The sequence below is a fragment of the Elaeis guineensis genome, chromosome 1 (assembly GCF_000442705.2).
Source record: "Elaeis guineensis isolate ETL-2024a chromosome 1, EG11, whole genome shotgun sequence".
NCBI lineage: Eukaryota > Viridiplantae > Streptophyta > Magnoliopsida > Arecales > Arecaceae > Elaeis > Elaeis guineensis.
In genome coordinates this window covers 155,245,299-155,267,806 of record NC_025993.2, presented here as the reverse complement: position 1 = coordinate 155,267,806, position 22,508 = coordinate 155,245,299, and the positions used below count along the sequence as shown (strand labels likewise).

The 22,508-nt window shown below is 37.3% G+C and overlaps 1 protein-coding gene and 1 pseudogene across 6 annotated transcripts in view; one reads left to right on the top strand and one right to left on the bottom strand.

Annotated features, from left to right (window-relative positions):
• Nucleotides 1-22,508, bottom strand: part of LOC105039164 (DNA polymerase lambda) — a 45,877-nt gene that overhangs the window by 6,147 nt on the left and 17,222 nt on the right. For 4 of the 6 annotated variants that reach the window (XR_830854.4, XM_010915200.4, XM_010915203.4 and 1 more), the window contains 3 exons: nt 18,400-18,579; nt 18,255-18,308; nt 16,816-16,904 (listed from right to left, as the gene is read on the bottom strand). Coding sequence is in view for 4 of the 6 variants with exons in the window: in XM_010915200.4 (XP_010913502.1) it covers nt 16,816-16,904; nt 18,255-18,308; nt 18,400-18,579 (323 nt within the window). In the remaining 2 variants the exon portion in view is untranslated. The remainder of the gene's footprint in view (nt 1-16,815; nt 16,905-18,254; nt 18,309-18,399; nt 18,580-22,508) is intronic. The other 2 variants (XR_012134957.1, XM_019847863.3) reach the window with 1 other exon arrangement.
• On the top strand, nt 1,563-9,367 carry LOC140852047 (uncharacterized; annotated as a pseudogene).

The window sequence follows — 22,508 nt, the reverse complement described above, 5'->3', positions numbered from 1 at the left end:
TGATGAAACATCATGATTAACATATCTATAAATAATTTCATGTACTTCTTCGAGGATTGCATACCCAAAAATTGTTAAAAGTTACTGCTTGACCTTTTATTGTGTCTTAATTGTCAATTTTAAAATCCAGGAATTTGATGTAATTGCAGATATGATTTCAATTTTCAATATGAAGTTATACAATGAAACTACCAAATGTTCAAAATTTCTCACAACTGAAAGTCATGGATGATGATTCATAAGTAAAGCCTTCTGAAACCTTAAAGGCCAAAACCAGTCCTTCTGCATCTAATTTCTTTCCATAGAAATTACACAAACAGAACAATACCTTGAAGGGAATAGACACACAGAAACATGAGTGAGGAAGAACAAGTGGATGAAGAGAGGAAGAAGAAGATGTTAATGAGTGGAGGGTAATCAGATTCTGGATTCAGCATATACTGTAAACTAGCACCATCAATGACTAAAATTTTAGGGCTCTATGAGGTTTCTCTTAACGGATAATCAGGAAACCTGATTTATTTTTTTTCCTAAAATATGCTTTATGCCTTATGAAAAGCAGGGGGAGGCATGATTTTCATAAAATCAGTTTTTGGTTATATGACCTACCAGATTTTACAAAACCAGTTCTATAAGAAGTAAACTACCAAATCTTTTATGAAACTCAGTCATTTTAGGTTTGGAACCCCAACTACGTGAAATTGGATGACTAAACAACCCTTAAAGTTTAGTATCAAGACATGTTTTGATGGCAGCTTAGGACTGACAAGTTTCAACCAAAACCAGAATGCTTTGGACAACTATAACCTAACCAAAGCTAGCCAAAGCTGATTGCAAATCAAATCATTTATTGTAGGAAAAATTTTAAATCCTGTAGGACATAGGTGTCTCAGTTTCTCCATAGAAAGGGACATCCCATTGTCCTATCCATATTTTTGAGAACCGGACCGAACCACCCGGTATAGGGCGTACCGAACCGGATCGGTACTGAACTGGGTCGGTTCGGCCCTGATTTTCAGCATCCAACCAAACAAAATTGAGAACCGCCCGGTTCGTGCCCAAACCAGGCTGTTTCGGTCCGAACCGAGCGGTACACAGGCTTATCGTGCCGAACCGCTCAGTTCGGCCTTTTTTTTTTATATTATGAAATAGAGAAGAAGTCTTTCGACTTCTTCTGTTTCTAAGCGTCTCTCAGAATCTCTCTCCATTTCTTACTCCCTAACACTGAAGACTCAAGGAAGACTCAAGTGGATTAAAGCTTTTAAGGTATGTTTCTCAAAACCATGCTATCTTTGCTCTCTTCTTCTCTTTTTTTTTTGAAAACTCATGAAAAATGAAAAAATAAGGAGAAACTATGTCAAAAAAAAAAAATTTTGACATAATTTTAATATATCTTATAGATCTATGAATGATCTACACGATGATACTAAAATCGTTAATTTTCATTAAATATATATTTTTTAAATTAAAAATATATTTTTGAAATAAAAAATAAAAAAATAAATTTCAAAAAATAATTATAAAATCATATTATTGTTTAGAGACTTGTAAGCTACTTTTGACATAAATTTGATGCCCATTTATCAACGTTTTAATACATCTTACACATAATGGCTTAGGCCTAAATTTGAAAAAAAAAAATCAGTATTTCATGCATGTCCACCGTCTAAGAAAATTATATGTAGTATCCATAGTAAGATTCTATATGGATTTGAGGTCAAATTATTTTTTCATAATTTTTTAAATTTTTATTATATTTTATTTTTTTAAATTTTAAAAAAATAAATAAATAATTTAAAAAATATAAAATAATTAGGTAAACAAAATCTATCATGTTTACGTAATTATTGAAGTGATGTGCTTATCAATTTTCAGGAATGAATCCATCAAGAAAGAAAAAAGATCTAAAACGTGACATTAGTTGGAAACATGGGGAGATGCTTTCAGATCGGCATCATTGGAGATGTAAATGATGTAGCGTAGAATTCAAGAGAGGAGTTACACAATTGAAGCAATATTTAGCTGACGGCTATCCGAATGTAGCTATGCACCGTAAGTATCCACAAGAGGTCTGTCAGTTAATGAAGAAATATTTCACTGATTTTAAAACAGCAAAGAAAAAAAATTTGATGAAGATAGAGATGGATCATCGAGCAGCAAAACCATCTTCTTATCACTCTAAGGAGTCAGAGGAAGGATCTATTCCAGATGATGAACAGGTACAGATCGATGCTACCATTCGAACGAGCTTGAATGATCAGTGACAGCTAGAGGAGATAGCCAGGCACAGAGCTCGATTTGGACCGTCAGCTTATGAGGGTGGATCTGGCTCAGGGAGCACTGCAGCAGAGTCTGAGTCACGATTTAAGAGGACATCCTCGGTTAGAAAGCCCACCAATAGAGGCAGTAGCCGTCTTGCATCCATGTTGGGAGCATTTAGCAGTAGAAAAAAGTCCTCTAAGAAGATTCCAACAGGAGCCACTATCCACAACTTGGATCCATACGCATTTTCTAATAGAGATTCCAAGCAACAGAGGGTTGATACTATGTTGAAGAAAGATAAGAAGGATATGTGGCGAGCAATTGGATCTTGGTTTCACTTCAGTCACATCCCAGCACATGCAGCAGATAACCCATATTATCACTCTACCATATCATCTATACAGGATGCCGATCCAGGTGTAGATCCTCCAGGACTAAGGGATATACATGGTGACTTTCTTGACTAGAATAAGAAGGATCTTGAAAAAAAAATTGCCTCATATCAGAACAAGTGGCTGGTATATGGATTGACTGTGATGTGTGATGATTGGACTGATCCTACTAGATAAAGCATCATCAACTTCTTGACATATTGTGATGGAAGAATATTTTTTTTCAAGTTTTGTTGATGCTTCCGTTGAGATGCACGACGCCAGCTACATCCTCAGATTGATGAAGGAGGTGATTGATCAGGTAGGAGAGCGAAATGTCGTGCAGGTTATTACAGATAACAGACCACAGTATAAGGCTACAGGAGAGATATTGATGGACTAACGACCGTATATTTTCTGAATCTCATGTGCTGCACGTTGTATCGATCTGATGTTGATGGATATTGAAAAGATTCGTATGGTGCAGAAGGTAGTGGAGTCAACACAGAGCATCACTAGATTTATCTACAACCACATATGGGTCCTATCATTGATGCGGCAGTTTGCTGGGGGTGATATACTGAGATCAGATGTCACACAATTTGCTACTAATTATATAGCATTTGATAGTCTGATTGAAAAAAAAGTATATCTGCGTCGGATATTTGTCAGTCCTAAGTGGCAACAGAGCAGAAATGCCCGAACAGGCACTGAGGAGAGCAATGTGGAGAGTTTAGTGACAAGACAATCATTCTAGCAATGGACCGAGAAGATAGTGGCAGCTATTAAGCCTCTATATGAAATGCTTCGAGCCGTAGATGGTGAGCGATACCCTCAGATGGATTTCTTATATTATATGATGGAGAGGGCAAAGGAACAAATCAAGATGACAGATCCACATCATACCAATGAGTACATCAGGATCATCGACCATCGATAGGGCTGTCAAATGGGTCGAGAGTTACATTTAGCAAGTAAACAGCAAATCAAAAACTCTTTCAAAATTTGAATAAATAAACCTAATCAACTATGAAAATCTATGTGCAGCTTATTATCTGAACCCGAAATTTCAGTACTCCATACCTGGTATTGGCATAGATGAAGAGCTTTTGTCCGCCCTATGAAATGTAATAAACAAGATGGAGTCGGATCCAGACATCGCGGCTATGTATCTTGAACAAGTTCAGTGATTTTATAACAACTTAGCTGTATCTTCAACAATTAAGATTTTATAACAAATAATTTTTTTTATAGACAAAAATATTTAGAAAAGGCACAGAATCATTTGGAAGTAATGTAGCAATCAAAAGCAAATCAAAGATGGATCCAAGTATACATTAATAAATCTATTATCATATTGACATATTCAATCTTCTTTTTGATTTTATTAAATTTTAATGATTTTGCAGCTGAATGATGGGTGCATTTTGATGGATCTATACAAAATTTGAAAAATATTGCCATCAAGATCCTCTCCCGGACAGTTTCATCGAATAAATGTGAGCGCAACTGATCGACCTTTGCCCTTATCCACAGCAAGTAGAGAAATCGTTTAAAACAAAAATGCCTCAATGATCTTGTGTATATGCATTATAATTTGAGGCTGAGGTTAAAATGTATTGAGAAGGAAGTTCAGTTGAAGTATTCATATTCGACTACAAGTGATTTTGTTAATGAAGATGAAGATCTGATGATCAGATAGGTTATGAGTTAACAGCAGAAGCCAGAGCTTGATGAGCCGGAATCGCCTCCACGACTTGCCAGTTTCGTTGCTTGTGAGGCTGGGGTGGACGTCTCTCAATAAGCAAGTAGCAACATTCTACATAGGCCTCCAGTCGATACGCCACAGCATCCACCCTTGCAGCCTAGGCAGCCAGAGCAAGGCATGACGAGAGGGCAGACAGTCAGAGATGAAAAAAAAAACAGTTGCAGCTCCAGTAAAGAGTGAGCATTTGGTTCACTCAGATTCAGACACCAGATATAGCAATGATGATAGTCTTCAGCTACTCATAGATCTGATGATCATGGAAGGACTGGAGGACAGGAGATACAGCCGATTGGTTGTTGGATTCCGATGATGCAGCGGAATATAAATTTCAAAAATTTTTACTTACATTCAATAATTGAAAACAAGTTTAACATTTAAACTAGACTACTGGAACACAAAAGCCCTAGGAACACCTTGATGATTGCAATCAAATAACATAAGCATATATAACAAGAGAACATCAAAAGCCATATACCAACACGAAGGCCACGAACTGGCAATCTTGATATCTCCACGAGACTCCAAAGTAGAAGCCCTCCAATAGTGATCCACACAGGATTGATCAAGGCCCTTTCCAATTTGATATGGTGCTGCAGCCTTCTTCCTAAGCGCGCTGCCGATCGTCCTTCGCAAGAACGGGTTGCACCACCACTTGTGTGCCTTCATGACCTCCACTAGGACCTCTCTTGGAATCTTTCCTCAAAAGATCTCACCACACACAAATCAAATTATATGTTCAACACATGAACAATCTGATTTTTGAACAAGCATCTCATGCTTTCTATTTTTTCTCTTCCCTTCCTTTCTATTTTTCTTTTCCTTTTTCTTTTTTACTTCAGATTTTTCCTGACTTATCCTCATCTAAACCTACGCCTAATGCCAATTTTGGATGGATTTTAACCCATATGGGGCGGCCCTTATATAGGAAATAAAGGGCGACACCATGGAATGCCAACTCTTGGTGTCCCTTAATCCTTACACGCTCCAATTTATTTTTTCGCATGAAAACCAAAGGGTCATGGCATGGAATAAGAAGAGTTTCATCTGCAGAAGGACTCTTCCTCTGCATGAAAAATCTAAGAGTTCATAATAACATGGACTCTTCCATAACGCACAAAATAATGTAGCGTCCCAAATAAATTTGGCGTTCAAACTCCTTGCCAGAGGACTCTTCCTTCTTTTCTGCACCCATAATTCAAAGAGCCATCGTATGACACGATGAAATAAGAAATGCATGGAGAAATAAAAAAAATTTAAGAGTTTGATGTGAAATGGACTCTTCCATTTCTCTTCTCATATATGTAACGTCCTTTTAAATTTATAGAGTGGAGTTCCTTCCAAGAGAAGGACTCTTCATCTTCCACGCCCACATGTCCCTAGGCGCCATTTGATGGCGCACAATCATGTAAGGAAATTAAGATACTTAGTTAAGAAGGACTTTTCCTTCTTAACACCAAAATTAAATGGAGCGTTACAATAAATTGTGTGCGTGTGGTGTTGGCATGGAAAAGGCTGATTCACATAGAACTCTTCCAATAAAAACCAGATAAACCACCTAACAATTAGATGGTTCCAATCCAATCACATTAGGTCAAGACAACAAGTAAAGGGTTAGCACAAACACATTTGCACTGAACCCAATTGAAAACTTGGATTAATTCATTTACTAGCAATTCAATTAACCCATTGGATTTACAATAAATCCAAATAGATTAGACCAAGACCAAATCCCTATTGTGTGTGACCCAGTGGATCCCAAATCTAACCAGCAATGGATCCAGACTCATGACATAACCCTAATCCAATTAGATTAGGTCAGCTCAAAATCCCAATCAACTAGGACTCTTCCTAATTGATTCTCGAATTAAACTCTTTTAATTCTGACGAGTCCACAAGTCAAGATTGACGTCTAGCAACGTGTCATAACTACCCGAAAGATTTGAAATTTGATGAAAATACCAAAATTATCCTTCCGTGACGAGTTACCGTGCAATTCAATCCTTCGATCACACAATATCCCGAAAAGACCATGGATATGGAAATATGTCAAACCCAAATACCTATCCATATGTATCTCGATCTGATGATGATGGCTCGATTGATGAGCCAGTAGAAATTTTTTCTACTGTTCATCTCTGCTCTGGCCAGAGACTCTCAGAGTCATCATCCTATGAGATCACATAGGATGTTCTCTCTTCCTACAAAAAGTGACCAATTCCTTATTGACCACTCACAATCTCCATGCACACTTTATCATACCCAAAATATCCCACACACATCTCAAAGTGGTGTGCTGGAGAATAAATCAAAAGATCCATGTACACAAGATATCACGGTGATCTCAGATCAAAGGATCACATGCACCTCTTACTGAAGAACCATCTGTTGACATGCTGTAAGCCTCCATCAGATGTTCTTCCTACGGGTCAGTTCAATGAACTCATTCTCTAATGAGTACCTACAACCTTGTATTAGTATCACCACACAAGTGACTGTGAGATCAACCACCTTCTCTATTGAGCATACATAGGATGTACCAGTCTTACCGGTATCATCAATCTCCGACTCGATGATCCAACGACTGAGAATATTTTAGGTTGGGGCTATCAAGATTTTAGGTCTCACTGACATGATCTCATCGTGGCCCTAAAATCATTGTCCTAATCTATAGGATTTATCATAATCATAAAAATATGATACAGCAAATGATAAAACATAATACCTCATAAATAAAAATAACTAATGTCATGCAAATGAGTAGGAAGATATCACAGAAAAATTCTCTCGCATCCCCATGCAATTGGCTTGTAGGATACTATTCTTTCAATCTCCCACTTGCACTAAAGCCAATCGCCCCTATACCTGATGCCCATGCAATCAAGGTGGCGAACACACTACTGTTGTGTAAGGCTTAGTGAACTGATCCTATTATACTGTTTTTTATATGAACTCATTTTATGATCAAATCATGAATGAGGTGAAAGTACCGAGGATGGGTACCTAATGAGACCACACCCAACTCAGTGATGAATCCTTTCATCAGGCAACTTTCCTTAGCACTCTTTATTAACAGTATTTAACTGAATTTAACACAGTTTGCTGTTTGGAACTCTTCCAATTCACAGTCTCTCTAGTATTCTCAAATACTTTGAGAATGCTTTTCACGATTTTCAAAAAATCTTATCATGGATCTATCTGAAATAAATGATTATGCACAAAGCATAAATCACATCAGGTGAGGTATATTGAATATATGGGTAAGTAAACACTTTTACAACCATTCATGTTGAACTCCTCCAACATAAAATCCATATACCTAGACTGAGACAAGCCAGCATCCACTTACATCTATCACTATAGATGCCTAGCATATTGGATGCTTAACCCAAATCTTTTTCCATGAAAATTTTATGATAAGCATATCATTGACCGAGTGCAATACAGGACTACCTTCTCAATATGCTGTATATCATCCACATACATAACCAAGAAGTTAGTGAAACTCCCATTTATCTTCTTGCTCATACACATGGTTCATCTATGTTTTGATAAAGTCAAATATTTTGACTATCTCATCAAAAATAGAAGTACCATCTCCTCAGTACCTGCTTGAATCCATAAATGCATTTGCCCTCCCACTAGAGACACTCTAGATGGTGTGTGGCAATAGCAAAAATTTGGACAAACATCCCTGATAGCAACCTGTTGGGTCATACCCATGGTGCTTCAACCATAGTCCATACTTGGTTGATGTACAAGGAGTTCATTTCGGATGTCATGATTTCAAGCCAACTGTCAGAGTCTCTACTTATGACAATTTTCGAATAGGTCAAGGAAACATCATTCTCAATGATGTATGATGTATCGTCATTCTCAATGACAAATCCATATTTGAGTGGTACATTACACACTCGGTTGACCTTCGGTAAGGAGGTGTGTTTCATGGTTGTGCCTCATCAATGAGCACATTTGATCGTGGATCAACTTGTAGATACTCCACATGTTATGATGAGATAGTTTATAGGTCTTGAACTTGTCAAGTTCAATTACCCTCCCACTATCTCCTTTTTAGAAAAATTTTTTTTTCTAAAAGGTGGCATACCTACTGACAAAACATCTTTTGTCCAGTAAGGTGGAAGAAATAGTATCGCATACTACTCTTAGGATAATCTACAAAACCTAATCTAGCACAAACTTATGTATATCAACTCTTTTCACATAAGTTGGACAACCTGTCTTTTGCCTTCCCATATCTCATATGGATGCTAGTAACAGATTTTTATGATATCTAATTCAAAACATATATAGCAACTTCTAGGACATCTCCCAGAATGAGATAATAAGATTTGTGAAGCAAATTTAAGGAACACACCATATCTCATATGAAGTGTCCATCTCTGGGTCGAGATATTATTAATCTTCGAACATCCATATGTTCAAAACCTAATAATTTACTCGCGTCTTTTTCCATGTCCAGTAAATAGGATCTTGGTCATTTTATCCATAAGACAAGATTTACAAGTTCTATATGATTCAAAATCATACAAACAAAGAACTCTTCTTTGTATTACTTGTTTATTTTTTATCCACAAAAATGGCCAACTTGACAATACCAGAGATATGTGACCATCACATATTCATTACTTGTTCTCATCAATAAGAAGAACAACATCATTGAGTGACAGAAACATAAGACCATAGCCATAAAATTTATCAGAAAGAGAGTAATTTTTACTCTTTACATTAATTTTAAAACCATGCTACAATAGCAAAGATTTGAAATAATGTTTCTGATAAATTTAGGCATGTAACAACGGTCTACAAGTTTCTAAACCTTGCTAGAAGGTAACATAGATTCCTACAACCTTAGCATGAATGGACTATCCATCAGTGCCAAAAAGCAAGTAGTCACCTCACTTCAGCTTTATAGGTTCAGCAATACTTTGCCTAAGTAAAACCTATATAAAGTATCACATACCTAAAATTTTAAAGCTGAAACACTCAATGATAATTAGTTTGTATCATATACAAATTATTAGCAGATGCAACTTTTGTATTCTGCTATTGCTTCACATTTGTAAAACAACACTTGCAATTTATCTCTAATGCTCATTTTTACTGTAATAAAATTAGACACCCTTAGTGAAGACATTCTTCACCTTCATTTCCTCAACCATTTCATGAAGTTCGGTCAATTTAAAAATATACTATGCAGTGATAGTAAAGATGCATATGTGTATATAAAAACATAAAAAAAAGACTACTTATGATGACATGCACAATTTAGATGAGATTTTTATCTAATTGTGTCTTCCATTATTTTAACGAATTTCATAGCCTCCAACTATGAAAATGAAAAACCTATCATCAAGTTTTTTAGTGGGGTTGAGATCCCAATTCCTTATAAAAAGCCTTGTGGATAGCACAACAAGCTCCTATGAGTTCAAGGGTAGGTAACTCTTTACCAATTACATCTCATACAACTCTCAACATAACTGTTGCCTCTAAAATACTTATAGCCTTATGGATAGCACAACAAACTATAGTATTTTAGTTAAGTCGTATCCTTCAATCCTATATGGTCATATCTGAATAATACTACCTTTGTAGATAGCACAATAAGACAACATTATCAAAATATGCCATAAGCATCACTAAGTCAACATCATACCAATCACTATAGCAAGCCTTATGGATAGCACAACAAACTCACTACAGTTTTTGACATACTCTATTGACCTAGTATGAGCTAAGTACTATTAGCTTTATTATGCACCAAGACAGTATCAAATCAGTCCCCACAGCAAGCCTTGTGGATAGCACAACAAGCTTACTATGATTCTTGACGTAATACAAGCTTAGCATGAAGGAAGGCATGGGTAGTGCTCTTAACACTTCGCCATTATAACTTAATATTATTTAAATGAGGGACTTAGATCTCATGCACATCCTAAACATGTATAATAAACATGTATCATATACAAATTAAATTCTAATTCTAACTACCAGCATATAAAAGCATAAAAAAGAAATCTAATGGTTATGGACTTCTGAAAACACATCCGAGCCACAGGATGGTATATAGGTTTAACCCTAGGTGCATCATAAATTAAACCATCTCATGGTCAATCTAAATGCGCCTCCGCTCTTAAACACCTGGTAGTGCAGTCTTCATCTCCATGAAGTCTATCATGAATACTTGATCTTTATTTGAGAATAGAAAAGAATAATTTCTATATATTTTCAAATAATTTTTTTTCTATAATTTTACATCAACATGTAAAGGTCTCAATCAACACTTGGGAACATACAAAAGAAAAGTTCAGCTGATAATACAATGCATCAGGGGCACCCAGCCCCTATTGCAACTCTTGCAGATGCATTTATATAATCAGCCAATAGGGAAGCATTCATGCACACATCCATCACATGGATGTTCCATAGTCCATAACCATACAACATGCATTTTTATAACAATTATAAAACATTAGTAACAATCTTCTCATGTTATCTTAATCGTGATATCATTCATACACATGTCAATGGAGATGTTTAATTTTATGATCATAGGATCCATCTAGGATTTTTGATTCGAGTTCAACACTTGACCCAATTTTAATTTTAAATCAATTCATTTGTCATTCATTTGAGTTGAGTTGACCAAATCACAGGTTAATCCTAATCCAATTAGGTTAGCATAGATTCGGACAACCATGACTCAAATCCTAATTCAATTAGATAAATGACAATTAGATCAACCTAAATTAAACATGATTTCTAATCAAATTAGAACTATAAATTTGATTTAATCTATAATCATTAACTCTAATCACATTAGAACAATGAATTATAGTTAAACAAATCAATCGACAAAAACCCTAATCCATGTCTGATGCATCATTTCCATGACCAAATTTTTTCCAACCCCACATATACCTCGGCCAACAACCAAAATAGTCGACCAACAATGATGAGTACCCGATAACATGACGGTCGGCCCTTGGATCTTAGGTAAATACATCAAATGCAAGAATCCTAAGTCTTGGCAATGTACATCCAATGTATCATTCCAAGACTCTGCGCATCACATGCACTGGATTTCAATTCCATCGAAAATTAGATTATGGGATCTAATCTTAAACTTATCTCACAAGTCAAAAGACCATGGAATTTCATATCCAAAATTTGAACATGGATTGATAACACTTTATCATAAACAAAAATGCATCAAGAACATCAAGTAAACATCAATCAGAAAATCTGATTTTGACATAGTTTGAACTGTATCTAATCCATAACACAAAAATAACATGAAATTTGATTGAATCAATCAAGGATGGCTCTGATACCACTGTTGGGTTCTGATGACGCAGCGGAATATAAATTTTAAAAATTTTTACTTACATTCAACAATTGAAAACAAGTTTAACATTTAAACTAGACTACCAGACCACAAAAGCCCTAGGAACACCTTGATGACTACAATCAAATAACATAAGCATATATAACAAGAGAAGATCAAAAACCATATACCAACACGAAGACCACGAACTGGAAATCTTGATATCTCCACGAGACTCCAAAGTAGAAGCCTTCCAACGGTGATCCACATAGGATTGATCAGGATTGATCAGGGCCCTTCCAATTTGATATGGTGCTGCAGCCTTCCTCCTAAGTACACTGCCGATCGTCCTTCGCAAGAATAGATTGCACTACCACTTGTATGCGTTCATGACCTCCACTAGGACCTCTTTTGGAACCTTTCCTCAAAAGATCTCACCACACACAAATCAGATTATATGTTCAACACATGAATAATCTGATTTTTGGACAAGCATCTCATGCTTTCCATTTTCTCTCTTCCCTTCCTTTCTATTTTTCTTTCTCTTTTCTTTTTCTTTTTTACTTCAGAGTTTTCCTAACTTATCCTCGTCTAAACCCACGCCTAATGCCAATTTTGGATGGATTTTATCCCTTATGGGGCGCCCCTTATATAGGAAATAAAGGGCGACACCACGGGACGCCAACTCTTGGCATCCCTTAATCCTTACACCAATTTATTTTTTTGCGTAAAAACCAAAGGGTCATGGCGTGGAATAAGAAGAGTTTCATCTGCAGAAGGACTCTTCCTCTGCATGAAAAATCTGAACGCCATCATATGGCGTGTGGCAAAAGAAAATGGCATGAGAAAAAACCAAGAGTCCATAATAAGATGGACTCTTCCATAATGCACAAAATAATGTGGCGTCCCAAATAAATTTGGTGTTCAAACTCTTTGCCAGAGAAAGACTCTTCCTTCTCTTCTGCGCCCATAATTCAAAGAGCCATCATATGACACGATGAAATAAGAAATGCATGGAGAAATAAAAGGAATTTAATCTCTTCTCATATATGTAACGTCTCTTTTAATTTACAGCATGGAGTTCCTTCCAAGAGGACTCCTCCTTATCTTCCACACCCACATGTCCCTAGGCGCCATCTGATGGCGCACAAAACAAAGGATGCGTGGAATCATGTAAGAAAATTAAGATACTTAGTTAAGGACTCTTCCTTCTTAACGCCAAAATTAAATGGAGCGTTACAATAAATTATGCGCGTGTGGTGTTGGCATGGAGAAGGCTAATTCACATGAAACACTTCCAATAAAAATCAGATAAACAACCTAACAATTAGATGGTTCAAACCCAATCACATTAGGTTAAGACAACAAATAAAAAGTTAGCACAAACACATTTGCACTGAACTCAATTGGAAACTTAAGTTAATTCATGTGCTAGCAATTCAATTAACCCATTGGATTTACAATAAATCTAAATAGATTGGACCAAAACTAAATTCCTATTGTGTGTGACCTATTGAGTTCCAAATCTAGCCAGCAGGACCCAGACTCATGACATAATTCTAATCCGATTAGATTAGGTCAGCTCAAGAGTCTCAATCAACTAGGACTCTTCCTAATTGATTTTCGAATTAAACTCTTTTAATTATGACGAGTCCACAAGTCAAGATTGATGTCTAGCAACGTGTCATGACCATCTGGAAGATTTAAAATTTGGTGAAAATAGCAAGATTACGCTTCCGTGACGAGTTACTGTGCAATTCAATCCTTCGATCACACATCCCAAAAAGGCCATGGGTATGGAAATATGTCAAACCTAAATACCTATCCATATGTATCTCGATCCAATAATGATGACTCAATTGATGAATCAGTAAAAATTTTTTCTACTGTTCATCCCTGCTCTGGCCAGAGACTTAAAGTCATCATCCTATGAGATTACATAGGATGTTCTCTCCTCTTACAAAGAGTGATCAATTCCTTATTGACCGCTCACAACCTCCATGGACACTTCACCATATCCAGAATATCCCACACATTTCAAAATGATATGCTAGGGAATAAACCAAAGTAAGGATCCATATACACAAGGTACCATAGTGATCTCAGATCAAAGGATCACATGCACCACTCCCACTGAAGAACCACCTGTTGACATGCTAGAAGGTTTCATCAGATGTTCTTCCTGCGGGTCAATTCAGTGAACTCATTCTTTAATTAGCACCTACATCTTTGTATTAATGTGACCATACAAGTGATTGTGAGATCAACCACCCTCTCCATTAAGCATACATAGAATGTACCAGTCTTACCGGTATCATCGAATCCCGACTCGATGATCCAACGACTGGGAACATTTTAGATTGGAGCTATCAAGATTTTAGGTCTCACTGGCATGATCTCATCATGGCCCTAAAATCATTATCCTAATCTATGGGGTTTATCATAATAATAAAAATATGATGCAGCAAATGATAAAACACAAGACCTCATAAATAAAAATAACTAATGTCATGCAAATGAGTAGGAAGATATCCTTCGCATCCCCATGCGATTGGCTTGTAGGGTACTATTCTTTCATTAGTGATCTTCCATTCACTGATGAGTCAGTTTATGCACGTCACGCAGGATAGAGATCACGGTGTACGAGCTGGTAGAGCCCATGACAATACTATTTCATACAAACGAAAAGCTCCATAAGGACGTTCAGAATACGATGCAGCTACAGATGACCTCGCACATGGAGCAGGATCCATAGATATATCAGGTTCGTCCTTCTATTCTAAATCCTGTTACCCACAGCCACAGACAACCTATGATCCTTACAGATATGGATATGAATATGGTGCATCGAAGATATCGCTTTCTAGTAGCTACTATGCTGTGCAGCACAGAGCGCAGTATGGATCAAAATTTGCTGTCGGTATATTTGGATGGGCCTCTTCACAATCAGCCTACTAGCTCGATAATAGCTTTCAAAGCCAGGATCTCAGTAAGGGATCGAGGATGAATTATGATCCAGTGCACCTACCTTATGGAATGAGCGCAGAGGATTATCATGCTACGTGGCTAGAAGGATGGACCGATGTTCCTCCTGCATTATAGGTGATCCTAATATTTATGGACATCGACGATCGATCAGATTTTGACAATCGGCACGTTTAAGTATTTTTAGATTTTTTCGATTGATTTTACGCATTTTAGAATCCTATGATATATAATCCATGTATTGATTATTTAGGATGCTAAATATTATGTCATAACATCATGCTTAGATTCGTGTTACACACGATTAAAGATGTATCGGAGTGATACGAACATTAATGAATATCACTTAATATCATCTTGGGCTTTACATTACTTAATAATGCATAAAAACTTGATTGAACACCTCCCACCCCAAAAAAAAAAAGAAAAAAAGCCAAAAAAAATTGGCATGCCGATTTAACAGGCACGCCACCGTACCATATCGGTACGGTATCAAACCAGTACCATACTGAACCGGTCGGTGACCGAGACGGTCACCGGTACCGATTTTTAAAATCTTGGTCCTGTCCTACCTCGGTAACGGTCTCCGTCATGCATCTCGGAAGATACCACCTGTCTCTCTCCCCTTCTCTTTCTCTTTTTCTTTCTTTCCTTCTCTTCTTTCTTTTTCTTCCACCTTCCTTTCTTTTCTTTCCTTTTTCTTCCACCTTCCTTTCTTTTCTTTTTTTTTCTTTTTCTTCTTCTTTCTCCTTTCTTTCTTTCTTCTTTCCTTTCTTTGTTTTTCTTCTCCCTTTCATTTTTCTTTTTTTTACCTTTCACTTTTTCCTTTTTTTCATCTTTTCTTCCTTTCTTTCTTTCCTCTTTCTTCTTCTCTCCCTGCATGGATGGGTTTTGCACCCCGACACCATCCCAATCCTCTTCTCTAATAGGAATGAGACAAGATGACCGAGATGCCCCCAAACCAGCTGGGATGTAAAACCTTGGTTCAAGTACTTTTGCTGAACATAGTGATACATCAGGTGAAATAATATTTCTCAAAGTGACAGCTAATCATTAGGATGTCTTTTGTCTGAAACTACCAAAAATGAATTAATGCCGCTGAGGTACAATCGCAAAATCCAAAATACTTTGACCAGAAAGGAGAAAACTAGGTGAAATTTAAACCATAAGATAAAGAGCATCCATTAAAGTAGTGATTGCTAAGCAGCAAAGCTGAAAATATGGTCTGACACTGCAACTTTTTTCCTAAACCATCTATTGTATTTTTTGCTATTTGGTGGCTACAACATCAGGAGCATGTCGAAAGGCCTAATATTTGCAATGTGTCTTTTGTACATTCATTTTATTATTTCACCCTTTTCTTTGATCCAATGCAATGATGCCTGTGTATTTCAAGGGATGTTCATAAGGCTAATTTACAGTCTTAAACAAAGATGGCAAAAAATTTATCCAATCCAATCTAGATCAAGCTTCTTAAATGGATAATGTTAAAGAAGCGATTATGAATAGTCAGTGATGAGTATCTGTAACAAGATCATTTGGCTGGACTTAGATGAAAAGAAAAGAAGAAATCATACTGTAAATTCTAGTAATAACAAATCATGTCCTTGGACGATTGTAGTTTTTGTAAGATAACTGCATCACAGAGGGTAATCGTTCCCAATGGAGTTGCTGATTGATTATCACCAATAAATATTTCCATCAAGATGGCCAAGTTTAAGCAACATAGTTTCAAGCTTTTCTATAATAATAAGAACTATAAATTATCCCATTTACCAGCATGTCTCTTTTTATAAACAGAGAAGTAACAAAAGGTAGATTGAGGCAATCCACCTTTCATCCACTTTAATCAAGCCAGATAACAAATATGAATGGAAAATATTTTAGGAGATTGATAAATTTTAATTTGGTTGAATAGGCAACAAGATCTGTCAACACTAAATAGCAAAAGGGTGCATAAAGTAAGGTACCCTAGAATATGTATTGCGTATAAAGATGCAGATAATATCTTAAATAATGATATGAAGCAGGTAGTATTTGTCTCAATAGACAAGGAGTTGACAGATTTCATTCAGTATGATATTTACCTTACCCCATCAGGATGTGTTATGATGATGTCTAGGTCCCCACTAGAAGCTTTTCCACGCCTATATGATCCCCCACAAACAACAATTACCTTTAAAAATGAAAAAGGTTGACTAAAATAAGGTGATAATATTTTGGATAAAACTGCTATGACTTACAATAAAAGCCAGCCAGTTTTGCTTACAAAACTAAATATTTCAGTGATTCTTATCAATATACTTGTTTATAATTCCAAATTTTGTCCCATGAACATAATGTGCATCACTATTTAGGAAAAAAAATATGAAACAGATTATGCTGCACTATAGCTGGATATACCTATGCTACAACGGTAGAAATGAAAAGAATGCTTTTTAAACACAATCAGCTTGTCAGAACCCCTCATTTATCAAATAAGAGCTACCTAAAGTAAATATTAAATAAAATGCCCTGCACCACGACAGGGTACAACTATGTTAAAAAACTAACATAACAAGCAAAGTCCCTTAGATAAAACCAGCATGTTTGAACATCTCATAATCTCATTCTTCCAAGAAGCCAGCAAAAAGAGCCATCTAAATTTCTAAAGCTGCTTTTAAGTGTCAGTATATATAGTTTTACACATCATTGGAGGATGAAAATCCTTTTAATGTTCACTGCTATCCATTTAATGATGCACATGTTCATTGAAAGAGTTGCCAACTTTTTATCCAGTTCTCTGAAGTCATCAACTGATCATCAAATGCAAAAGAATCTATATTCTCATGGGCCTTTGGGCCATAAGCTGTCCACTTGGTGTCCTTGTTGGTGTAGGAAGAGATATATTGCCTAACAATACTGAAGAACTTGCTTGCTCGTTGCTATTGTCTATATTGAAGTGACTCGTTTATTAGCCCAAAGAAAGAACCGCATTTCTACACAGGAACAGTCTTTACAAGGCATTTTACCATATATGTGTTCATATTTGTGGGCCCCTGCAGGGTTTAGTTCATAGCTTCATGCCACTTTAGTGATCATTTATTGAAACTTGAGAGTCTAGCCAAGACCCATAATTTCCAAATAGTTTTCTTTATTTATTTATCTAATAACATTTTATGAAATTCTTTCACCTTGCTTTTCTCTTTGATTTAAATTCTGTCCACATCCATTCAAAGGACTGCCTCTTACATTAAATTTCAAATTCCATAGTAAGCAAAGATGTAGGTCACCTCCAGGGAATGTAGGACCAATAGACAATAGTACTAAGGGCTAGGGTAACCCTAAAATGCAAAGGCTACAGCAGGGGACACAAAAGTGTTCATAATGGTTGCCACTGAGGAAACATGCTCCACATTAAACACGACTTCAGAAATTAAACTTCTGGACAGAGAGATTCATTTCAAACAGGAAAAAAATCATGGCACAATTGTCCTATAAGTGCAGAAAAATCCTACAACTGGATATTACAATTTACAATGCTTACCCCAGGTAAAACATCTTCTCCAGCTTTTTGTAAAAGCACTTCCATATCTCTAACCTAGAGTAATAAAAGAAGAAGCAGAAGAAGTTATCCTTAGATTTACAATGCAAAATTTTAGATAAAAGGATATGGTGTAAACAAGTTTCACCTCATGCCGTGGAATCTTTTTCTTAATGTCATCAAAATACTTTAGTCCCAGCCTCTGAGAATTTGTTAAAGAGTCATCATTTTTTAGATCATCGTGTGTACGGTATCCTTTTTCATATAACTTTCGAGCAGTTGCAGGACCAATACCCCAAACTTCACCAAAAAGAGTTACAGTCCGCACCTTCACAATACAGAAGGAAACCTTAATGATTATGAGGGCTACATAAGTTGCATAATTTGACATAAGGGAGTAGAGAATACAATTAAGATACCAGTTTTATAGTTAGTTGGACAATAAATGATGAGCAGAAAAGAGAAATCATGTCAGGAGTGATTGATCAAATAAGTTGCAGACAAACAATCTCTATCATATAAAAAGGAACTGAACAAAATTTGTGCAGAATTCTCCATAGCTAGGGGAAAAAAATACAAATAAAGTGTACTGACTACTGATTGATAATCACCATTCCTCGAAGGTAAGTGCATCAAATAAAACATATTCTTAGAATCTTTAAAATTTATCATAGCAGGTACATTCTTTAAAAAGCAATCAAGCTTTCTCATTAGAGTTATTTTAACAAGAAGCTATTTGGATTAACAAAACAAATCAGTTAGTACGCCTATTCTTTTATTCCAAATCATTTCAGTGATCTAAGGTGGCATCGTATCCTGCTATAGCACCATAAGTAACATTTAGGATCAAAGCTTTTTTATCACCCATAACAGGATCTAGCAAAGGTCCATCAGAATAAGATATAAATATTGTATTTAACAGCCAAATAGAAGTTTGACCTAGCAAGGTGCTCCAATCTATAGCCGACGCATTCAGTCGCTCAATATATCATATTAGACCAGATAGGTATTTACTCATATACTAAAAATCTTTAGCATCCTTCTTCTTGAATGTCAAAAGATGACTCAGGGATAAGCTCCATATTGCTCAGGACTCAAGAGAAGATGCTTAAGATATCCCAAACCATGTCTCCACTCAAAATCTTAGGCCCCATTTGGTTGCAAGATAAGCTGGGATAAATGGCACTATGCAGGTTTATCCTGCCAAAAGGGATACCTTTTCCAGGAATGGTGCAATAATTATCATAGCCACTATTTCTTGCCAAAGGGGAAAAACAATTTCATGGGGAGGGGTGAGATAACTTTAATCCCTAGACCGGGGCTAAAATATCCCTCCTAATTTTCACTTTTGCCCCTCCTTTCACCTCTTACCATTCCACCATTCAAAAGTGAGAAAGAGGGGATGAAGAGCTCCATCACCACCCACCTCCGTGCTCCTGCCTCCTCACAACCAGGTCCCTGTCACCCTGGCAGGCACCAAATCCGCATCCAGGCCTCAGTCATGGCTTGATATAGCTCCAGTTCAAGCTGTTCCAGCAAAGAACTTGGTGCAACCAGTGTTTCTCCCCACCAGTTGGTGGATCTACTAGACCAGGGCAGCTGACAAGATCAAGGTGGCCTAATCCCCCTTGTAGTCTCCGTTCCCTACCACTGATGACCATGAATTGGGTGTCTTTCCACCGGCATTTTTCCCATATTGAGTTCAATGCTGCAGGAATTTTCTCGATGGAAACCATAGCAGATGCCATGGGTACTCCCTGCTCCGCCTCCTTTGAACCTATACTCAAGCTCTTGACCATGGTTCGATTTGTTAAGGCTTGCAGTCATTCCCTTTTTTGGCTCAGTTTCAGCCCATCGCCCGATGCCATTGGTGCTCATGTCAGTCCCTTACTCAGCTCAATTTGAGGCCATGGCCTAATGCCTTCCCATGGTCATGTTGGTCCCTTCCTCGACTCAATTTGAGGCCACAGCCTGATGCCTTACCAATGTCATGTCAGTCCATTCCTCAGCTACGGATAAGGCCATGACCTGATTCCATAATGGTCACATTGATCTTTTTTTTTTTCTTTCTTTTTTTGCTCAATTGCACCCTCCTTAGGAGCTTGCGCCCTCAATAATGGATCCTTTTAAAGACCATGGAAGCTTGGAGTCATATTGAGGTTACTGTCCGGTTTACTGGTGGCATAAAGCTCAATTTCTCTCCATTTAATATGTGGGGACGTAGGTTGAACTAAAATGCAGTGGATAAGAGGAGATGATGGAGCCATTGTTGGACCAGATGCCATGGTGTTCATGGGAGCTGTGAACACAATGAACTTTCTAGCTCCTCTTCCCCTTTTTTATTAACCTTGAATGCCCTCATGTCAACCATCTCGCAGATCAAAACAAGCATTTTGTAATCCTGCCCCAATCATCGATGCATCACTACCAGACCCAAGTCTTGTCACATTCTCAGCCCACAGCACACTATCAGATAACTTGCTTGCCCTTTGGTCTAGGTTGATAGCAAAAATATTTGTCCAAGCCCTAGTGAGTTGTTGATCCATCTTTGATATCTGAAGAAAATGTAATGTTAATATTATCTGATGTTGCTACAGGGATAACTGAATCTGTGTAACATGATTGATATGTATTGTATTGAGTTTAGACCCCTTTGTTAAATAGGAGCATCGAATAGACATATCTTATTGAGCTCTACAATGTACAGATGGGTGGATTTGGTTGTGTGCATGCTACCGATGTTTTGCTTAACTAGGCTATATAAGTTCAACAACTTGATACAAGATGCAACTCATACATATGTGTCATAAGTTTTCACAGGGTTCTAGAGTTTGTTTGTGTATATAGCACCATGCAAGTACAGGATGAAGCTACCTCAAGTGATGTGGAGTCGTAGAGTCAATGTTGTCCTGGTTCAGATCCTTCTGATAAAACATATGTTAGGGCTCTCAATCCATGGAAATAAAGCTAGTGAGGTATGGGGAAAGGTAACTGACACTTTCAATGAGGAGTTAGGCATGAGTTTGAATGTAACACACTTGAGAAGGTGTCTTCGTGTGCTTTGCCATAGGTTTGAAACTTACCACAAACTTGTAAATAGAGATGGATAGGGTTGGGACAAGCAAAGGAAAGTGTGGCTTTCACCTTCTCCTACTGGGTGGAATAAGGAAATAGCATATCCCTATCATCATTCAGAATAGCAAGCAACCATAGTGCTGAAATAGAAAGAGATAGATATCCCAGAACGTAATGGCCGCCTGTTCTTTCGACCACCAGTTCTTGTACGTGGTGACCAGGTTGGAGGGATCAACAGCCAAGATCTTAGTGCTACATCAGGCTCTTAAGGACGGTTGTTTCTCAGTTCCTAAAGGTACTCCCAATATTCATTGCCATGCAACCCAACAACATGTGCTAGCATGCATACAAGGAGGTATCATTTAGATGATGTTGGGTATGCTAACACTAAAAAATTCCTTGCTCTATATCAAGGTTGCCACTTGCCAGTAGCACATTGGGTGGTACCAAGGAATTGGATTTGGATGGTGCACCAAAAAAGTCATGTTCAATCATAGGCATGCCTAGTTATCGAATGCGGTTGAAAAGTCTTTTGAATGAAAAGTCTCTTGGGGCCGTCGCCCCTATTTCGATCCGAAGGATTTAGATGATGTTGGGTATGCTACACTAACAAATTCCTTGCTCTCTATCGAGGTCACCCATACCATATTGGGTAGTACCAAGGAACTAGATCCTAATGGTGCACCAGGAAAGTCATGTTCAATCATAGGCAAGCCCAATTAAGAAATGTGGTAGAAAAGTCTTTTAGGGCCATCACCCCTATTTCAAGAGGGATGCACTCTACGTCATGAAAACCCCGGATTGGGTTTTATGACCAAGCCTGAGTTGCTAATTAAAAGGCTTTAAATTCTAATCTTTCTGTTTCGATGAGGGTTTTCGAGCCCTCCCTCCATCTCTCAGCCTCTCTCTCTCACTCTCTTCCTCCCTCCCTCCCTTTTCCTCTCTCCCTCTTCCCTTCTTTCTCCAGCTCCCCCTTTGTCAGTACGCTCCGAAAAAACATGGTACGGCCCATATTATGCCAAACCAATCGTTGGCCGATACACCCTCCTATATCGGTTCCACGAACCTCAACTGAAACAATGTCATTCATGCAGTCAGATTTGAAGTACATTAAAATTCTTTACATGTCATGCTAATTAGCACGTGGCATTCCAAGCTGGTTGGCCCATGTAGCACCTATTT